Genomic DNA, 19672 nt, shown 5'->3' on the forward strand with positions numbered 1-19672 from the left:
GTCCTCTGTAACTCAGTGGTCCTCTGTAACTCAGTGGTCCTCTGTAACTCAACCTTATTATCATGGTCCTCTGTAACTCAGTGGTCCTCTGTAACTCAGCCTTATTATCATGGTCCTCTGTAACTCAGCCTTATTTTCATGGTCCTCTGTAACTCAGTGGTCCTCTGTAACTCAGCATTATTATCATGGTCCTCTGTAACTCAGCCTTATTATCATGGTTCTCTGTAACTCAGTGGCCCTCTGTAACTCAGTGGTCCTCTCTAGCTCAGTGGTCCTCTGTAGCTCAGCCTTATTATCATGGTCCTCTGTAACTCAGCCTTATTATCATGGTCCTCTGTAACTCAGTGGCCCTCTGTAACTCAGCCTTATTATCATGGTCCTCTGTAACTCAGCCTTATTATCATGGTCCTCTGTAACTCAGTGGCCCTCTGTAACTCAGCCTTATTATCATGGCCCTCTTTAACTCAGCCTTATTATAATGGTCCTCTTTAACTCAGCCTTATTATCATGGTCCTCTGTAACTCAGCCTTATTATCATGGTCCTCTGTAACTCAGCCTTATTATCATGGTCCTCTGTAACTCAGCCTTATTATCATGGTCCTCTGTAACTCAGTGGTCCTCTGTAACTCAGCCTTATTATCATGGTCCTCTGTAACTCAGTGGTCCTCTGTAACTCAGCCTTATTATCATGGTCCTCTGTAACTCAGCCTTATTATCATGGTCCTCTGTAACTCAGCCTTATTATCATGGTCCTCTGTAACTCAGCCTTATTATCATGGTCCACTGTAACTCAGCCTTATTATCATGGTCCTCTGTAACTCAGCCTTATTATCATGGTCCTCTGTAACTCAGCCTTATTATCATGGTCCTCTGTAACTCAGCCTTATTATCATGGTCCTCTGTAACTCAGCCTTATTATCATGGTCCTCTGTAACTCAGCCTTATTATCATGGTTCTCTGTAACTCAGCCTTATTATCATGGTCCTCTGTAACTCAGCCTTATTATCATGGTCCTCTGTAACTCAGCCTTATTCTCATGGTCCTCTGTAACTCAGCCTTATTATCATGGTCCTCTGTATCTCAGTGGTCCTCTGTAACTCAGCCTTATTATCATGGTCCTCTGTAACTCATTGGCCCTCTGCAACTCAGCCTTATTATCATGGTCCTCTGTAACTCAGTGGCCCTCTGTAGCTCAGCCTTATTATCATGGTCCTCTGTAACTCAGTGGCCCTCTCTAACTCAGCCTTATTATCATGGTCCTCTGTAACTCAGCCTTATTATCATGGTCCTCTGTAACTCAGCCTTATTATCATGGTCCTCTGTAACTCAGTGGCCCTCTGTAACTCAGCCTTATTAGCATGGTCCTCTGTAACTCAGCCTTATTATCATGGGCCTCTGTAACTCAGTGGTCCTCTGTAACTCAGCCTTATTATCATGGTCCTCTGTAACTCAGCCTTATTATCATGGTCCTCTGTAACTCAGCCTTATTATCATGGTCCTCTGTAACTCAGCCTTATTATCATGGTCCTCTGTAACTCAGCCTTATTATCATGGTCCTCTGTAACTCAGTGGCCCTCTGTAACTCAGCCTTATTATCATGGTCCTCTGTAACTCAGCCTTATTATCATGGTCCTCTGTAACTCAGCCTTATTATCATGGTCCTCTGTAACTCAGCCTTATTATCATGGTCCTCTGTAACTCAGCCTTATTATTGTGGTCCTCTGTAACTCAGCCTTATTATCATGGTCCTCTGTAACTCAGCCTTATTATCATGGTCCTCTGTAACTCAGCCTTATTATCATGGTTCTCTGTAACTCAGCCTTATTATCATGGTCCTCTGTAACTCAGCCTTATTATCATGGTCCTCTGTAACTCAGCCTTATTATCATGGTCCTCTGTAACTCAGCCTTATTATCATTGTCCTCTGTAACTCAGCCTTATTATCATGGTCCTCTGTAACTCAGCCTTATTATCATGGTCCTCTGTAACTCAGCCTTATTATCATGGTCCTCTGTAACTCAGTGGTCCTCTGTAACATAGCCTTATTATCATGGTCCTCTGTAACTCAGCCTTATTATCATGGTCCTCTGTAACTCAGTGGTCCAATGTAACTCACCCTAATTATCATGGTCCTCTGTAACTCAGTGGTCCTCTGTAACATAGCCTTATTATCATGGTCCTCCGTAACTCAGCCTTATTATCATGGTCCTCTGTAACTCAGTGGTCCAATGTAACTCACCCTAATTATCATGGTCCTCTGTAACTCAGCCTTATTATCATGGTCCTCTGTAACTCATCCTTATTATCATGGTCCTCTGTAACTCAGCCTTATTATCATGGTCCTCTGTAACTCAGTGGTCCTCTGTAACTCAACCTTATTATTATGGTCCTCTGTAACTCAGCCTTATTATCATGGTCCTCTGTAACTCAGTGGTCCTCTGTAACCCAGCCTTATTATCAGGGTCCTCTGTAGCTCAGCCTTATTATCATGGTCCTCTGTAACTCAGCCTTATTATCATGGTCCTCTGTAACTCAGCCTTATTATCATGGTCCTCTGTAACTCAGTGGTCCTCTGTAACTCAGTGGTCCTCTGTAACTCAACCTTATTATCATGGTCCTCTGTAACTCAGTGGTCCTCTGTAACTCAGCCTTATTATCATGGTCCTCTGTAACTCAGCCTTATTTTCATGGTCCTCTGTAACTCAGTGGTCCTCTGTAACTCAGCATTATTATCATGGTCCTCTGTAACTCAGCCTTATTATCATGGTTCTCTGTAACTCAGTGGCCCTCTGTAACTCAGTGGTCCTCTCTAGCTCAGTGGTCCTCTGTAGCTCAGCCTTATTATCATGGTCCTCTGTAACTCAGCCTTATTATCATGGTCCTCTGTAACTCAGTGGCCCTCTGTAACTCAGCCTTATTATCATGGTCCTCTGTAACTCAGCCTTATTATCATGGTCCTCTGTAACTCAGTGGCCCTCTGTAACTCAGCCTTATTATCATGGCCCTCTTTAACTCAGCCTTATTATAATGGTCCTCTTTAACTCAGCCTTATTATCATGGTCCTCTGTAACTCAGCCTTATTATCATGGTCCTCTGTAACTCAGCCTTATTATCATGGTCCTCTGTAACTCAGCCTTATTATCATGGTCCTCTGTAACTCAGTGGTCCTCTGTAACTCAGCCTTATTATCATGGTCCTCTGTAACTCAGTGGTCCTCTGTAACTCAGCCTTATTATCATGGTCCTCTGTAACTCAGCCTTATTATCATGGTCCTCTGTAACTCAGCCTTATTATCATGGTCCTCTGTAACTCAGCCTTATTATCATGGTCCACTGTAACTCAGCCTTATTATCATGGTCCTCTGTAACTCAGCCTTATTATCATGGTCCTCTGTAACTCAGCCTTATTATCATGGTCCTCTGTAACTCAGCCTTTTTATCATGGTCCTCTGTAACTCAGCCTTATTATCATGGTCCTCTGTAACTCAGCCTTATTATCATGGTTCTCTGTAACTCAGCCTTATTATCATGGTCCTCTGTAACTCAGCCTTATTATCATGGTCCTCTGTAACTCAGCCTTATTCTCATGGTCCTCTGTAACTCAGCCTTATTATCATGGTCCTCTGTATCTCAGTGGTCCTCTGTAACTCAGCCTTATTATCATGGTCCTCTGTAACTCATTGGCCCTCTATAACTCAGCCTTATTATCATGGTCCTCTGTAACTCAGTGGCCCTCTGTAGCTCAGCCTTATTATCATGGTCCTCTGTAACTCAGTGGCCCTCTCTAACTCAGCCTTATTATCATGGTCCTCTGTAACTCAGCCTTATTATCATGGTCCTCTGTAACTCAGCCTTATTATCATGGTCCTCTGTAACTCAGTGGCCCTCTGTAACTCAGCCTTATTAGCATGGTCCTCTGTAACTCAGCCTTATTATCATGGGCCTCTGTAACTCAGTGGTCCTCTGTAACTCAGCCTTATTATCATGGTCCTCTGTAACTCAGCCTTATTATCATGGTCCTCTGTAACTCAGCCTTATTATCATGGTCCTCTGTAACTCAGCCTTATTATCATGGTCCTCTGTAACTCAGCCTTATTATCATGGTCCTCTGTAACTCAGCCTTATTATCATGGTCCTCTGTAGCTCAGCCTTATTATCATGGTCCTCTGTAACTCAGTGGTCCTCTGTAACTCAGCCTTATTATCATGGTCCTCTGTAACTCAGTGGTCCTCTCTAGCTCAGTGGTCCTCTGTAACTCAGTGGTCCTCTCTAGCTCAGTGGTCCTCTGTAACTCAGCCTTATTATCATGATCCTCTCTAGCTCAGTGGTCCTCTGTAACTCAGCCTTATTATCATGTTCCTCTGTAACTCAGTGGTCCCCTGTAGCCCAGTGGTCCCCTCTAGCTCAGTGGTCCTCTGTAGCTCAGTTTTCCCCTGTAACTCAGTGGTCACCTGTAACTCAGTGGTCCTCTCTAGCTCAGTGGTCCTCTCTAGCTCAGTGGTCCTCTGTAACTCAGTGGTCCTCTGTAGCTCAGTGGTCCTCTCTAGCTCAGTGGTCCTCTCTAGCTCAGTGGTCCTCTGTAACTCAGTGTTCCTCTGTAACTCAGTGGTCCTCTGTAGCTCAGTGGTCCTCTCTAGCTCAGTGGTCCTCTCTAGCTCAGTGGTCCTCTGTAACTCCGTGGTCCTCTCTAGCTCAGTGGTCCTCTCTAGCTCAGTTGGTAGAGCATACTGCTTGCAATGCCAGGATAGTGGGTTTGTTTCACGGGACCATAACATTTCTTAACATTTTGTACCCGTGACTGTAAGTCGATTTGGGAGCAAGTGGTCTGTTATAAAGGCATTTACATAGTAAATGTCTTCTGACAGACGACGTCACTCGTAAGAAATGCTTGTCCCTCAACTGACAGTCATCCTACTATCTGACAATAGGGAAATACCTTATTATAAGACATACATGCTTATAACAACTTACAAATGTCATGTTGTCTGAGATTGTCGTGAAGTGTCTTAAATGAAGTAAATAAAACAGAAGTCTACACCAGAACACAAAACAGCCTGATCAGTAACAACCCTTTGTGGTGCATCAGGTACCCTGTGGATCACCATGGTTACCTCATGTACTTGTGTACTCCTTTGGATGACCATGGTTACCTTGTGTACTCCTTTGGATCACCATGGTTACCCCATATACTCCTTTGGATCACCATGGTTACTTCATGTACTGGTGTACTCCTTTGGATCACCATGGTTACCTCATATAATCCTTTGGATCACCATGGTTACCTCATGTACCTGTGTACTCCTTTGGATCACCGTGGTTTCCTCATGTACTGGTGTACTCCTTTGGATCACCATGGTTACCTCATATACTGGTGTACTCCTTTGGATGACCATGGTTACCTTGTGTACTCCTTTGGATCACCATGGTTACCTCATGTACTTGTGCACTCCTTTCCCTGGCAGTCCAGACGAGCAACCCAATCACTATGAATATCCCCTGAAGAGTTGATCTAGGATGCCGTCAACTCCTTATAAACACAAATCAAATCCCTACACTGCCTGATGATCAACTCCTTATAAACACAAATCAAATCTCTACACTGACTGATGATCAACTCCTTATAAACACAAATCAAATCCCTACACTGACTGATGATCAACTCCTTATAAACACAAATCAAATCCCTACACTGACTGATGATCAACTCCTTATAAACACAAATCAAATCCCTACACTGACTGATGATCAACTCCTTATAAACACAAATCAAATCCCTACACTGACTGATGATGTTACTTGTCTTTGTTTAATTGTGAATGTCGCTGTGTGTGTGTGTGTGTGTGTGTGTGTGTGTGTGTGTCTGTGTGTGTGTGTGTGTGTGTGTGTGTGTGTGTGTGTGTGTGTGTGTGTAAGAGAGATTGAGGTGTCAGCTAATGCTGCCCAAGGTGACGTCTTTACAAATTAGTCCCTATATCTCTTCTCTTCACACACACACACACACACACACACACACACACACACACACACACACACACACACACACACACACACACACACACACACACACACACACACACACACACACACACACACACACACACACACACACACAGAGCTTGGCCAATAGGTTGCCATTTTAGACAGAGCTTGGCCAATAGGTTGCCATTTTAGACAGAGCTTGGCCAATAGGTTGCCATTTTAGACAGAGCTTGGCCAATAGGTTACCATTTTAGACAGAGCTTGGCCAATATGTTACCATTTTAGACAGAGCTTGGCCAATAGGTTGGCATTTTAGACAGAGCTTGGCCAATAGAGCTTGTCTTCTCAAGGCCCTTGTTCTTCATGTACTAAGAAATACCTTCTCAGTAACCATTTAGTCCACTTTGATTGATTTAGCTGTTTCACTTTTCCCACGCACTGTTGCTTTCTAACTGTGTGTGTGTGTGTGAAGAGAAGGGTGGTGAGTACAAGAAGAGATAGGGACTAATTTGTAAAGAAGTCACCTTGGGGAGCATTAGCTGACACCTCAATCTCTTTTACACACACACACACACACACACACACAGAGACACACCACCAGAGAGAGAGAGAGGGAGAGAGAGAGAGAGAAACTGCCAAAAATAACCTGATATAACACATCCCAAACCAAACAACTGTCTCTCTGTCCCATCTGTGTCCCATCGAAGGATAGACAGACTATTTGACCATTTGCGTAATGTGCTAGCACTTGGAGAGCCTAAAGATGGCGCAGCGGTGACTGCATGCTATTTGAGTATCCCGTTCACACACTCTCCAGTTTCATCGTAAACAACTGGACATCTCTCTCTCTCTCGCTCTCTCCGTGCTGTTGCGACATTCACTCTCGGGGGTCTTGAAATGGTCGATTTGCTATTCCATAGCGACATATGATCATTTTAAAAGCTTGTTTTATGAATTCATCCGACTCAAAAACGAGTTTGTGACTGACAGACAGCGGTATTCAGACAGAAGACGAGACTGCTGTGCTGTGCGCTGGTCGAAATAAATAAATAACAGCTTTCTCCATTCTGGCTTCTGGCAGTGGACGGTGCGAGATGCTGCGGCTGCATTGATAGAGTTGGTAGAAGGGATCAACCAGAAGTGACGAGGCAGCCTCAGCCAGGGCTCAGGCTACGAATAGGATAATAACCGAGCACTGATTGCGATAGACTGAGTGAACGTTGTTGTATGACAGACAGCAAGAAGATGCACTAAGGACCGGAAGAGAAAATGCTTCGTTTGAGAGTCGAAATATGAACGCACATTCCACTTTGGTTTTCTTTTATTTGCAGTGATATATTTCCGTGGATCTGAGCAGTTTAAACAACTTTTCGTTGTCCCTTTTTCCATGATAACGGCAGAACCGGGCTTGATTTACCGGGAATTTCACCAGGATCATGTGGACCCCGACGGAAGAGGAGAAAATCGGAGTTGGTGAGTTGATTCAATTCAGTTTGTTTTATTGTTAAAAATAGGCTTTATTCAGGCCTATATATATATATATATATATATATATATATATATATATATATATATATATATATATTCAATGAGACTGTCATTCCCCTTATTCTCAAGAAATGACTGGCGGTTCAATACTGGAATATATATATATATATATACAACCTATGTAAGCTATTGGTGATGGGAGCTCCAAACGCGTTGACATTTCTGCACCTTTTTCCAATCCAAAACCATCACGTTATCTCGCATCTATAGAAGCCTTTCGACATTGCACAAGGCTATTCCGTTTTTAATTAACAACGCACAAGTTGGGCATGTTGGACTTCGTGATGTCATTGTTTTAATGATCTGCATGTCACGTAATCAAAACTACTGGTTCGTCTCCAATAGAGGGCGACAAGAAAACACAGCCCACCACAACAGGTGTGATGTCCAGCTCAATGGATAGGGGATATCAAACTGGGCACAAACTGGGCACAAACTGGTTAAATCAACGTTATCGAATCAAATAACTTTTGTCCACGTATTGTGACGTGGAATCTATGTGGAAAAATACATTGCATATGAAAAAAGTCATAAACTTAAACTGTTGTTGTGAGGGTAAGATTTCACCCACAGGATTATGCCACCTTGGTAACCAATGTTTAGCATAAACAAACCTTGTATAAAATATGTTGAATTTTGTACCTTTGACGTCAGATCTTTAAACATAATATCCATTATATGAACAAGAAAAAAAACAACAACAGGCTGGGCAGCACCTCCTACTGGGGAGTTGATCTATCTACAGCAACTCCTACTGGAGAGTTGATCTATCTACAGCACCTCCTACTGGGGAGTTGATCTATCTACAGCACCTCCTACTGGGGAGTTGATCTATCTACAGCACCTCCTACTGGGGAGTTGATCTATCTACAGCACCTCCTACTGTAGAGTTGCTCTATCTACAGCACCTACTGGAGAGTTGATCTATCTACAGCACCTCCTACTGGGGAGTTGATCTATCTACAGCACCTCCTACTGGGGAGTTGATCTAGCTACAGCACCTCCTACTGGAGAGTTGATCTATCTACAGCACCTCCTACTGGGGAGTTGATCTATCTACAGCACCTCCTACTGGGGAGTTGATCTATCTACAGCACCTCCTACTGGGGAGTTGATCTATCTATAGCACCTCCTACTGGAGAGTTGATCTATCTACAGCACCTCCTACTGGAGAGTTGATCTATCTACAGCACCTCCTACTGGAGAGTTGATCTATCTACAGCACCTTCTACTGGAGAGTTGATCTATCTACAGCACCTTCTACTGGAGAGTTGATCTATCTACAGCACCTTCTACTGGAGAGTTGATCTATCTACAGCACCTCCTACTGGAGAGTTGCTTTATCTACAGCACCTCCTACTGGAGAGTTGCTCTATCTACAGCACCTCCTACTGTAGAGTTGCTCTAGCTACAGCACCTCCTACTGGAGAGTTGCTCTATCTACAGCACCTCCTACTGGAGAGTTGCTCTATCTACAGCACCTCCTACTGGAGTGTTGATCTATCTACAGCACCTCCTACTGGAGTGTTGATCTATCTACAGCACCTCCTACTGGAGTGTTGATCTATCTACAGCACCTCCTACTGGAGAGTTGATCTATCTACAGCACCTCCTACTAGAGAGTTGCTCTATCTACAGCACCTCCTACTGGAGAGTTGCTCTATCTACAACACCTCCTACTGGAGAGTTGCTCTATCTACAGCACCTCCTACTGGAGAGTTGCTCTATCTACAGCACCTCCTACTGGAGAGTTGCTCTATCTACAGCACCTCCTACTGGAGTGTTGATCTATCTACAGCACCTCCTACTGTAGAGTTGCTCTATCTACAGCACCTCCTACTGGAGAGTTGCTCTATCTACAGCACCTCCTACTGGAGAATTGCTCTATCTACAGCACCTCCTACTGGAGAGTTGCTCTATCTACAGCACCTCCTACTGGAGAGTTGATTTATCTACAGCACCTCCTATTGGAGAGTTGATCTATCTACAGCACCTCCTACTGGAGAGTTGATCTATCTACAGCACCTCCTACTGGAGAGTTGCTCTATCTACAGCACCTCCTACTGGAGAGTTGCTCTATCTACAGCAACTCCTACTGTAGAGTTGCTCTATCTACAGCACCTCCTACTGGAGAGTTGCTCTATCTACAGCACCTCCTACTGTAGAGTTGCTCTAGCTACAGCACCTCCTACTGGAGAGTTGCTCTATCTACAGCACCTCCTACTGGAGAGTTGCTCTATCTACAGCACCTCCTACTGGAGTGTTGATCTATCTACAGCACCTCCTACTGGAGTGTTGATCTATCTACAGCACCTCCTACTGGAGTGTTGATCTATCTACAGCACCTCCTACTGGAGAGTTGATCTATCTACAGCACCTCCTACTGGAGAGTTGCTCTATCTACAGCACCTCCTACTGGAGAGTTGCTCTATCTACAACACCTCCTACTGGAGAGTTGCTCTATCTACAGCACCTCCTACTGGAGAGTTGCTCTATCTACAGCACCTCCTACTGGAGAGTTGCTCTATCTACAGCATCTCCTACTGGAGTGTTGATCTATCTACAGCACCTCCTACTGTAGAGTTGCTCTATCTACAGCACCTCCTACTGGAGAGTTGCTCTATCTACAGCACCTCCTACTGGAGAATTGCTCTATCTACAGCACCTCCTACTGGAGAGTTGATCTATCTACAGCACCTCCTACTGGAGAGTTGCTCTATCTACAGCACCTCCTACTGGAGAGTTGCTCTATCTACAGCACCTCCTACTGGAGAATTGCTCTATCTACAGCACCTCCTACTGGAGAGTTGATCTATCTACAGCACCTCCTAGTGGAGAGTTGCTCTATCTACAGCACCTCCTACTGGAGAATTGCTCTATCTACAGCACCTCCTACTGGAGAGTTGCTCTATCTACAGCACCTCCTACTGGAGAGTTGATCTATCTACAGCACCTCCTATTGGAGAGTTGATCTATCTACAGCACCTCCTACTGGAGAGTTGCTCTATCTACAACACCTCCTACTGGAGAGTTGCTCTATCTACAGCACCTCCTACTGGAGAGTTGCTCTATCTACAGCACCTCCTACTGGAGAGTTGCTCTATCTACAGCACCTCCTACTGGAGAGTTGCTCTATCTACAGCACCTCCTACTGGAGAGTTGCTCTATCTACAGCAACTCCTACTGTAGAGTTGCTCTATCTACAGCACCTCCTACTGGAGAGTTGCTCTATCTACAGCACCTCCTACTGTAGAGTTGCTCTAGCTACAGCACCTCCTACTGGAGAGTTGCTCTATCTACAGCACCTCCTACTGGAGAGTTGCTCTATCTACAGCACCTCCTACTGGAGTGTTGATCTATCTACAGCACCTCCTACTGGAGTGTTGATCTATCTACAGCACCTCCTACTGGAGTGTTGATCTATCTACAGCACCTCCTACTGGAGAGTTGATCTATCTACAGCACCTCCTACTGGAGAGTTGCTCTATCTACAGCACCTCCTACTGGAGAGTTGCTCTATCTACAACACCTCCTACTGGAGAGTTGCTCTATCTACAGCACCTCCTACTGGAGAGTTGCTCTATCTACAGCACCTCCTACTGGAGAGTTGCTCTATCTACAGCACCTCCTACTGGAGTGTTGATCTATCTACAGCACCTCCTACTGTAGAGTTGCTCTATCTACAGCACCTCCTACTGGAGAGTTGCTCTATCTACAGCACCTCCTACTGGAGAATTGCTCTATCTACAGCACCTCCTACTGGAGAGTTGATCTATCTACAGCACCTCCTAGTGGAGAGTTGCTCTATCTACAGCACCTCCTACTGGAGAATTGCTCTATCTACAGCACCTCCTACTGGAGAGTTGCTCTATCTACAGCACCTCCTACTGGAGAGTTGATCTATCTACAGCACCTCCTATTGGAGAGTTGATCTATCTACAGCACCTCCTAGTGGAGAGTTGATCTATTTACAGCACCTCCTACTGGAGTGTTGATCTATCTACAGCACCTCCTAGTGGAGAGTTGCTCTATCTACAGCTATCCCTTCACTGTTCCATCCATGGTTTTACCAAGGCCAGCCAAGCTCTGATATTTATCACTGTCTATTACCAATGTGCTATCGTGAGAATGATTGTTGAAAAAATCTCCACTTAAATAGATCTTTCTGTCGCTTTCAAAGTCATTTCAAAGGGTACAGAGCAAATGGAATGTAGCCATGCTTTATAAATGATAGACTGTGTATACACAAGTATGTGGATACCTCTTTAGATGAGTGGATTCTATTTCAGCCACATCCGTTGCTGGCAGGTGTATAAAATCGAGCACACAGCCATGCAATCTCCATAGACAAACATCGGCAGTAGAATGGCCTTACTAAAGAGCTCAGACTTTCAACGTAGCACCGTCATAGGATGCCACCTTTCCAATAAGTCCGTTTGTCAAATGTCTGCCCTGCTAGAGCTCCCCCCGTTCAACTGTGAGTGCTGTTATTGTGAATGTGTAATCGTTGAGGAACAACATCGGCTCAGCTACGAAACGGTAGGTGACACACAAGCTCACAGAACGGGACCGCGAGTGCTGAAGTGCGTAGCGCGTAAAAATCATATGTCCTCGGTTGAAACACTCACTATCGAGTTCCAAACTGCCTCTGGAAGCAACATCAGCACAATAACTGTTCGTCTGGGGCTTCTTGAAATGTGTTTCCATGGCCGAGCAGCCACACACAAGCCTAAGATCACCATGAGGAATGCCAAGCGTCAGCTGGAGTGGTGTAAAGCTCACCGCCATTTGACTCAGGAGTAGTGGAAACGCGTTCTCTGGAGGGAGGAATCACGCTTCACCATCTGGCAGTCCAACGGATTAATCTGTGTTTGGCGGATGCCAGGAGAACGCTACCTGCCCCAATGCATAGTGGCAACTGTAAAGTTTGGCGGAAGAGAAATAATGGTCTGGGGCTGTTTTGCATGTTCGGGTCCCTTAGTTCCAGTGAAGGGAAATCTTATCACTACAGCATACAATGCTACATACGTGCTACTTCATCTGCATTGCTTGCTGTTTGGGGTTTTAGGCAACAGCACTTTGAGATATCAGCTGATGTAAGAAGGGCTTTATAAATACATTTGATTTGAATGACATTCTAGACAATTCGGTGCTTCCAACTTTGTAGCAACAGTTTGGGGAAGGCCCTTTCCTGTTTCAGCATGACAATGCCCCTGTGCACAAAGCGAGAACTTGACTGGCCTGTAAAGAGACCTCGATCCCATCGAACAGCTTTGGAATAAATTGGAATGCCGACTGCGAGCCAGGCCTAATCGCCCAAAATCAGTGCCCGACCTCACTAATGCTCTTGTGGCTGAATGGAAGCAAGTCCCTGCAACAATTTTCCAACATCTAGCGGAAAGCCTTCCCAGAAGAGTGGAGGCTGTTATAGCAGCAAAGGGGGGACCAACTCTATATTGTCGCTCATGAGTTTGGAATGAGATGTTTGACTAGCAGGTGTCCACATACTTTTGGTCATCAACAATGATGCTATTTAGGCCTATAGCATTTGGGAAATCATCAACAGCTATTGTTTAAATTCAGCGCAGGATTAAACTAAAAATAGACAATACATATAATATAGGCCTTTTCAACTTTGGTTGATTTCAAATGCAATCTATATATTTGGGTGACAGGTAGCCTAGTGGTTAGAGTGTAGGGGGGGGGGGGGCAGGTAGCCTAGTGGTTAGAGTGTAGGGGGGGGGGGGGGGCAGGTAGCCTAGTGGTTAGAGTGTAGGGGGGGGGGGGGGGGGGGCAGGTAGCCTAGTGGTTAGAGTGTAGGGGGGGCTGGTAGCCTAGTGGTTAGAGTGTAGGGGGGGGGGGGGGCAGGTAGCCTAGTGGTTAGAGTGTAGGGGGGGCAGGTAGCCTAGTGGTTAGAGTGTAGGGGGGGCAGGTAGCCTAGTGGTTAGAGTGTAGGGGGGGCAGGTAGCCTAGTGGTTAGAGTGTAGGGGGGGCAGGTAGCCTAGTGGTTAGAGTGTAGAGGGGACAGGTAGCCTAGTGGTTAGAGTGTAGGGGGGACAGGTAGCCTAGTGGTTAGAGTGTAGGGGGGGACAGGTAGCCTAGTGGTTAGAGTGTAGGGGGGGCAGGTAGCCTAGTGGTTAGAGTGTATGGGGGGCAGGTAGCCTAGTGGTTAGAGTGTAGGGGGGGGCAGGTAGCCTAGTGGTTAGAGTGTAGGGGGGGGGCAGGTAGCCTAGTGGTTAGAGTGTAGGGGGGGGGGGGGGCAGGTAGCCTAGTGGTTAGAGTGTAGGGGGGGGGCAGATTGTCTAGTGGTTAGAGTGTAGGGGGGGCAGGTAGCCTAGTGGTTAGAGTGTAGGGGGGGCAGGTAGCCTAGTGGTTAGAGTGTAGGGGGGGGCAGGTAGCCTAGTGGTTAGAGTGTAGGGGGGGGCAGGTAGCCTAGTGGTTAGAGTGTAGGGGGAGCAGGTAGCCTAGTGGTTAGAGTGTAGGGGTGGCAGGTAGCCTAGTGGTTAGAGTGTAGGGGGGGGCAGGTAGCCTAGTGGTTAGAGTGTAGGGGGGGACAGGTAGCCTAGTGGTTAGAGTGTAGGGGGGCAGGTAGCCTAGTGGTTAGAGTGTAGGGGGGCAGGTAGCCTAGTGGTTAGAGTGTAGGGGGGGCAGGTAGCCTAGTGGTTAGAGTGTAGGGGGGGCAGGTAGCCTAGTGGTTAGAGTGTAGGGGGGACAGGTAGCCTAGTGGTTAGAGTGTAGGGGGGGACAGGTAGCCTAGTGGTTAGAGTGTAGGGGGGGCAGGTAGCCTAGTGGTTAGAGTGTAGGGGGGGACAGGTAGCCTAGTGGTTAGAGTGTAGGGGGGGCAGGTAGCCTAGTGGTTAGAGTGTAGGGGGGGGCAGGTAGCCTAGTGGTTAGAGTGTAGGGGGGGCAGGTAGTCTAGTGGTTAGAGTGTAGGGGGGGGCAGGTAGCCTAGTGGTTAGAGTGTAGGGGGGCAGGTAGCCTAGTGGTTAGAGTGTAGGGGGGGGGCAGGTAGCCTAGTGGTTAGAGTGTAGGGGGGGCAGGTAGCCTAGTGGTTAGAGTGTAGGGGGGGGGCAGGTAGCCTAGTGGTTAGAGTGTAGGGGGGGCAGGTAGCCTAGTGGTTAGAGTGTAGGGGGGGCAGGTAGCCTAGTGGTTAGAGTGTAGGGGGGGGCAGGTAGCCTAGTGGTTAGAGTGTAGGGGGGGCAGGTAGCCTAGTGGTTAGAGTGTAGGGGGGGGGAAGGTAGCCTAGTGGTTAGAGTGTAGGGGGGCAGGTAGCCTAGTGGTTAGAGTGTAGGGGGGGGGCAGGTAGTCTAGTGGTTAGAGTGTAGGGGGGGCAGGTAGCCTAGTGGTTAGAGTGTAGGGGGGGCAGGTAGCCTAGTGGTTAGAGTGTAGGGGGGGCAGGTAGCCTAGTGGTTAGAGTGTAGGGGGGGGGGGGGGGGGCAGGTAGCCTAGTGGTTAGAGTGTAGGGGGGACAGGTAGCCTAGTGGTTAGAGTGTAGGGGGGGGGACAGGTAGCCTAGTGGTTAGAGTGTAGGGGGGACAGGTAGCCTAGTGGTTAGAGTGTAGGGGGGACAGGTAGACTAGTGGTTAGAGTGTAGGGGGGGCAGGTAGCCTAGTGGTTAGAGTGTAGGGGGGGCAGGTAGCCTAGTGGTTAGAGTGTAGGGGGGACAGGTAGCCTAGTGGTTAGAGTGTAGGGGGGACAGGTAGCCTAGTGGTTAGAGTGTAGGAGGGCAGGTAGCCTAGTGGTTAGAGTGTAGGGGAGCAGGTAGCCTAGTGGTTAGAGTGTAGGGGTGGCAGGTAGCCTAGTGGATAGAGTGTAGGGGGGGGCAGGTAGCCTAGTGGTTAGAGTGTAGGGGGGGCAGGTAGCCTAGTGGTTAGAGTGTAGGGGGGCAGGTAGCCTAGTGGTTAGAGTGTAGAGGGGCAGGTAGCCTAGTGGTTAGAGTGTAGGGGGGACAGGTAGCCTAGTGGTTAGAGTGTAGGGGGGGGGGGGGGGCAGGTAGCCTAGTGGTTAGAGTGTAGGGGGGACAGGTAGCCTAGTGGTTAGAGTGTAGGGGGGGGCAGGTAGCCTAGTGGTTAGAGTGTAGGGGGGGCAGGTAGCCTAGTGGTTAGAGTGTAGGGGGGACAGGTAGCCTAGTGTTTAGAGTGTAGGGGGGACAGGTAGCCTAGTGGTTAGAGTGTAGGGGGGCAGGTAGCCTAGTGGTTAGAGTGTAGGGGGAGCAGGTAGCCTAGTGGTTAGAGTGTACGGGTGGCAGGTAGCCTAGTGGTTAGAGTGTAGGGGGGGGGGCAGGTAGCCTAGTGGTTAGAGTGTAGGGGGGGGCAGGTAGCCTAGTGGTTAGAGTGTAGAGGGGCAGGTAGCCTAGTGGTTTGAGTGTAGGGGGGAGCAGGTAGCCTAGTGGTTAGAGTGTAGAGGGGCAGGTAGCCCAGTGGTTAGAGTGTAGGGGGGGCAGGTAGCCTAGTGGTTAGAGTGTAGGGTGGGCAGGTAGCCTAGTGGTTAGAGTGTAGGGGGGGCAGGTAGCCTAGTGGTTAGAGTGTAGGGGGGGCAGGTAGCCTAGTGGTTAGAGTGTAGGGGGGGACAGGTAGCCTAGTGGTTAGAGTGTAGGGGGGGCAGGTAGCCTAGTGGTTAGAGTGTAGAGGGGCAGGTAGCCTAGTGGTTAGAGTGTAGGGGGGAGCAGGTAGCCTAGTGGTTAGAGTGTAGGGGCGGCAGGTAGCCTAGTGGTTAGAGTGTAGGGGGGAGCAGGTAGCCTAGTGGTTAGAGTGTAGGGGGAGCAGGTAGCCTAGTGGTTAGAGTGTAGGGGGGGACAGGTAGCCTAGTGGTTAGAGTGTAGAGGGGACAGGTAGTCTAGTGGTTAGAGTGTAGGGGGGACAGGTAGCCTAGTGGTTAGAGTGTAGGGGGGCAGGTAGCCTAGTGGTTAGAGTGTAGGGGGGGGCAGGTAGCCTAGTGGTTAGAGTGTTGAGGGGACAGGTAGCCTAGTCTTTAGAGTGTAAGGGGGGGCAGGTAGCCTAGTGGTTAGAGTGTAGGGGGGGGGGCAGGTAGCCTAGTGGTTAGAGTGTAGGGGGGGGGCAGGTAGCCTAGTGGTTAGAGTGTAGGGGGGGCAGGTAGCCTAGTGGTTAGAGTGTAGGGGGGGGCAGGTAGCCTAGTGGTTAGAGTGTAGGGGGGGGGGGGGCAGGTAGCCTAGTGGTTAGAGTGTTAACAAAAGGTGGCTGGATCAAATCTCTGCGCTGACAAAGTCAAAAACTGTCAAACAAGGCAGTTAACCCCCTGTTCCCTGGTAGGCTGGCATTGGAAATAAGAATGTTTTCTTAACTGACTTGCCTAGTTAAATAAAGGATAAATAAAGAATGTTTTCTTAACTGACTAGTTAAATAAAGGATAAATATAGAATGTTTTCTTAACTGACTAGTTAAATAAAGGATAAATAAAGAATGTTTTCTTAACTGACTAGTTAAATAAAGGATAAATAAAGGTGTAAAATAGTTAAATAATATATATGTTGGATTCATGTCTCCATCTCAACCAAAAATACAATTGAAAGAAACTGTGTTTGAAGTGCGACTTGATTTAGTCCTATTCTTTAACATAGATGTCTGTCTTAAATGGAGACGTAAATCCAACATATAAATGATGAATTTGTAGACAAATGAAAGCCGGTCTCAGTGCAACAGATGGAGGTATCCATGCAGGAGGAACATCTCCTGCAGAAGTTGATACTTCTGTATTATGGTAAATAGTCATAACAACTTGTCGACAAGATAGATTCATGTCTTCAGCTCAACCAAAAATGAAAGATACAGAATGGGATTAAGCCAGTGGCTCAGATGGAACTATCCAATCAGAAGATACATCTCCTTCAATTGTTGATATCTGGTTGCGTCCACAACCAAACACAATTCAATATTACTTTTGTAAGACTGTAAATACACTAATGTAACAGTATTTATTTAACCTTTTAGGTTACCGAGGTTACAGAAACAATAAATACACTAATGTAACAGTATTTATTTAACCTTTTAGGTTACCGAGGTTACTGGAACAATAAATGTCTTCTTATGTAATCATGAAAAGCGTGTATGTTCAGGGTTGCAGGTTTGTGGAAATCGTCACAATTGTTGTAATAATCTGCACAGAATCTAAAGACGCCTTTGCTCACTTGCACCATGTACTTGAATCAAAATCAAATCAAATCCAATGTATTTATATAGCCCTTCTCACATCAGCTGATATCTCAAAATGCTGTACAGAAACCCCAGCCTAAAACCCCAAACAGCAAGCAATGCAGGTGTAGAAGAACGGTGGCTAGGAAAAACTCCCTTGAAAAGGCCAGAACCAAGCAAGGAACCTCTTCTGGCTGTGCCGGGTGGAGATTATAACAGAACATGGCCATTAATTAAGGCCAGATTGTTCTTCAAGATGTTCAAATGGTAATAGATGACCAGCAGGGTCAAATAATAATCACAGTGGTTGTAGAGGGTGAAACAGGTCAGTACCTCAAAAATAAACATCAGTTGGCTTTTCATAGCCAAGCATTCAGAGGTCGAGACAGCAGGTGAGAGAGAGAGAGAGAGAGAGAGAGAGAGAGAGAGAGAGAGAGAGAGAGAAAGAGAGAGAGAGAGAGAGAGAGAGAGAGAGAGACAGAGAGAGAGAGAGACAGACAGAGAGAGACAGAGAGACAGAGACAGAGAGAGAGAGACAGAGAGAGAGAGAGCGAGAGAGAGAGAGAGAGAGAGAGAGAGAGAGAGAGAGAGAGAGAGACAGAGAGACAGAGAGAGAGAGAGAGAGAGAGAGAGAGAGAGAGAGAGAGAGGGAGGTAGCACGTCCGGTAAACAGGTGGGTCCCATAGCCGCAAGCAGAACAGTTGAAACTGGAGCAGCAGCATAACCAGGTGGACTGGGGACAGCAAGGAGTCATCAGGCCAGGTAGTCCTGACGCCAGGTAGTCCTGAGGCATGGTACCAGGGCTCAGGTCCTCTGGGAGGGGAGGGAGAAAGGGATTATTAAGTATTCCCAAAGTATTCCCATTTTGAACTTTGCTGTGCTTTTAAAATGGTTGAAATCACAGTGATAATACATGCAACCAACCAATAATTCTGACATTGATTTTCCTTTGGAATTTGGTTTGTGCTTTTAGATGGTTGAAAGCATAGCGATAACACATTGGAAATTCAACTAACCTTTGGCTGTCTTTTTTGAGTGGTTGAAAATAGTTTGGAATCTCATTGATCGACGACGTATCTACCAAATATTACCCAATACCCCACGTTGAAATGACGTGGTGTGTCTAGTGCGATAGGACTTCCCAAATGTGAATGCTATTCTATTCTATTCAAATATATTCTAGTGTACAGCACATCTTTCTAGAGGGGCCAGTATGCCAACTGTGACCAAACAGCTGACAGTATTGATCCTGAGCTGCTGACATACAGTAGCTGGATTGGAGCTGTAGCTGCTACAATCCAGGGTCATAGGTCACTAATGATAGTATTGATTTATTAATGGTTACAATATGGATTAAGAGTGTAAGCTAGACCTCCATGTAGACAGATAGGAGCGTCTTCTCTGTCCCAAACTGACAGACCATGGGAATGCGAAGCCATTGAGCTGGGGAAAGAAATACTGCTTTGCTGACAACAGCCTGCTTAGCAAGTCATGGCAGCAGAGTATCAGCTGGAATGGCTTGGAATTGGAAGCTTCTTACCACATTGTATTATTAATACACAGACCATCACAATTTATAAAGCAGAAACAAACCCAACAAAACCACATCTTTCATAGGGGGGGAGGTAGGGAGGGAGGGAGGGAGGGACGGAGAGAGGGAGGGAGGGAGGGAGAGAGGGAGAGAGGGAGATAGGGAGAGGGAGAGAGAGAGAGGGAGAGAGAGAGAGAGAGGGAGAGAGAGGGAGAGAGAGGGAGAGAGAGGGAGAGACAGAGAGAGAGATAGGGAGAGATAGGGAGAGAGAGGGAGAGAGAGAGAGAGAGAGGGAGAGAGAGGGAGAGAGAGGGAGAGACAGAGAGAGAGATAGGGAGAGATAGGGAGAGAGAGAGAGAGAGAGAGAGAGACTCAGCGAGCGATGTGGTATAACTCATGGACGCTCTCCAAAGGGTCTGCCAGAGATTCTGGCTGAGCATTGAAAACACAGAATGAATGTCTCTTTG

At 46.8% G+C, this 19672-nt stretch overlaps 1 protein-coding gene across 7 annotated transcripts in view; it reads left to right on the forward strand.

Moving 5' to 3' along the window:
• Positions 1 to 6776: 6776 nt before the first annotated feature.
• Positions 6777 to 19672, forward strand: part of dock3 (dedicator of cytokinesis 3) — a 410366-nt gene continuing 397470 nt past the window's right edge. For 5 of the 7 annotated variants that reach the window (XM_036984223.1, XM_036984225.1, XM_036984229.1 and 2 more), the window contains exon 1: positions 6778 to 7451. In XM_036984223.1, coding sequence (XP_036840118.1) covers positions 7415 to 7451 — 37 coding nt within the window. In that variant the 5' untranslated portion in view covers positions 6778 to 7414. Of the gene's footprint in view, positions 7452 to 19672 lie in introns of all 7 variants that reach the window. The other 2 variants (XM_036984224.1, XM_036984227.1) reach the window with 1 other exon arrangement.

The sequence above is a fragment of the Oncorhynchus mykiss genome, chromosome 7 (genome assembly GCF_013265735.2).
Source record: "Oncorhynchus mykiss isolate Arlee chromosome 7, USDA_OmykA_1.1, whole genome shotgun sequence".
NCBI lineage: Eukaryota > Metazoa > Chordata > Actinopteri > Salmoniformes > Salmonidae > Oncorhynchus > Oncorhynchus mykiss.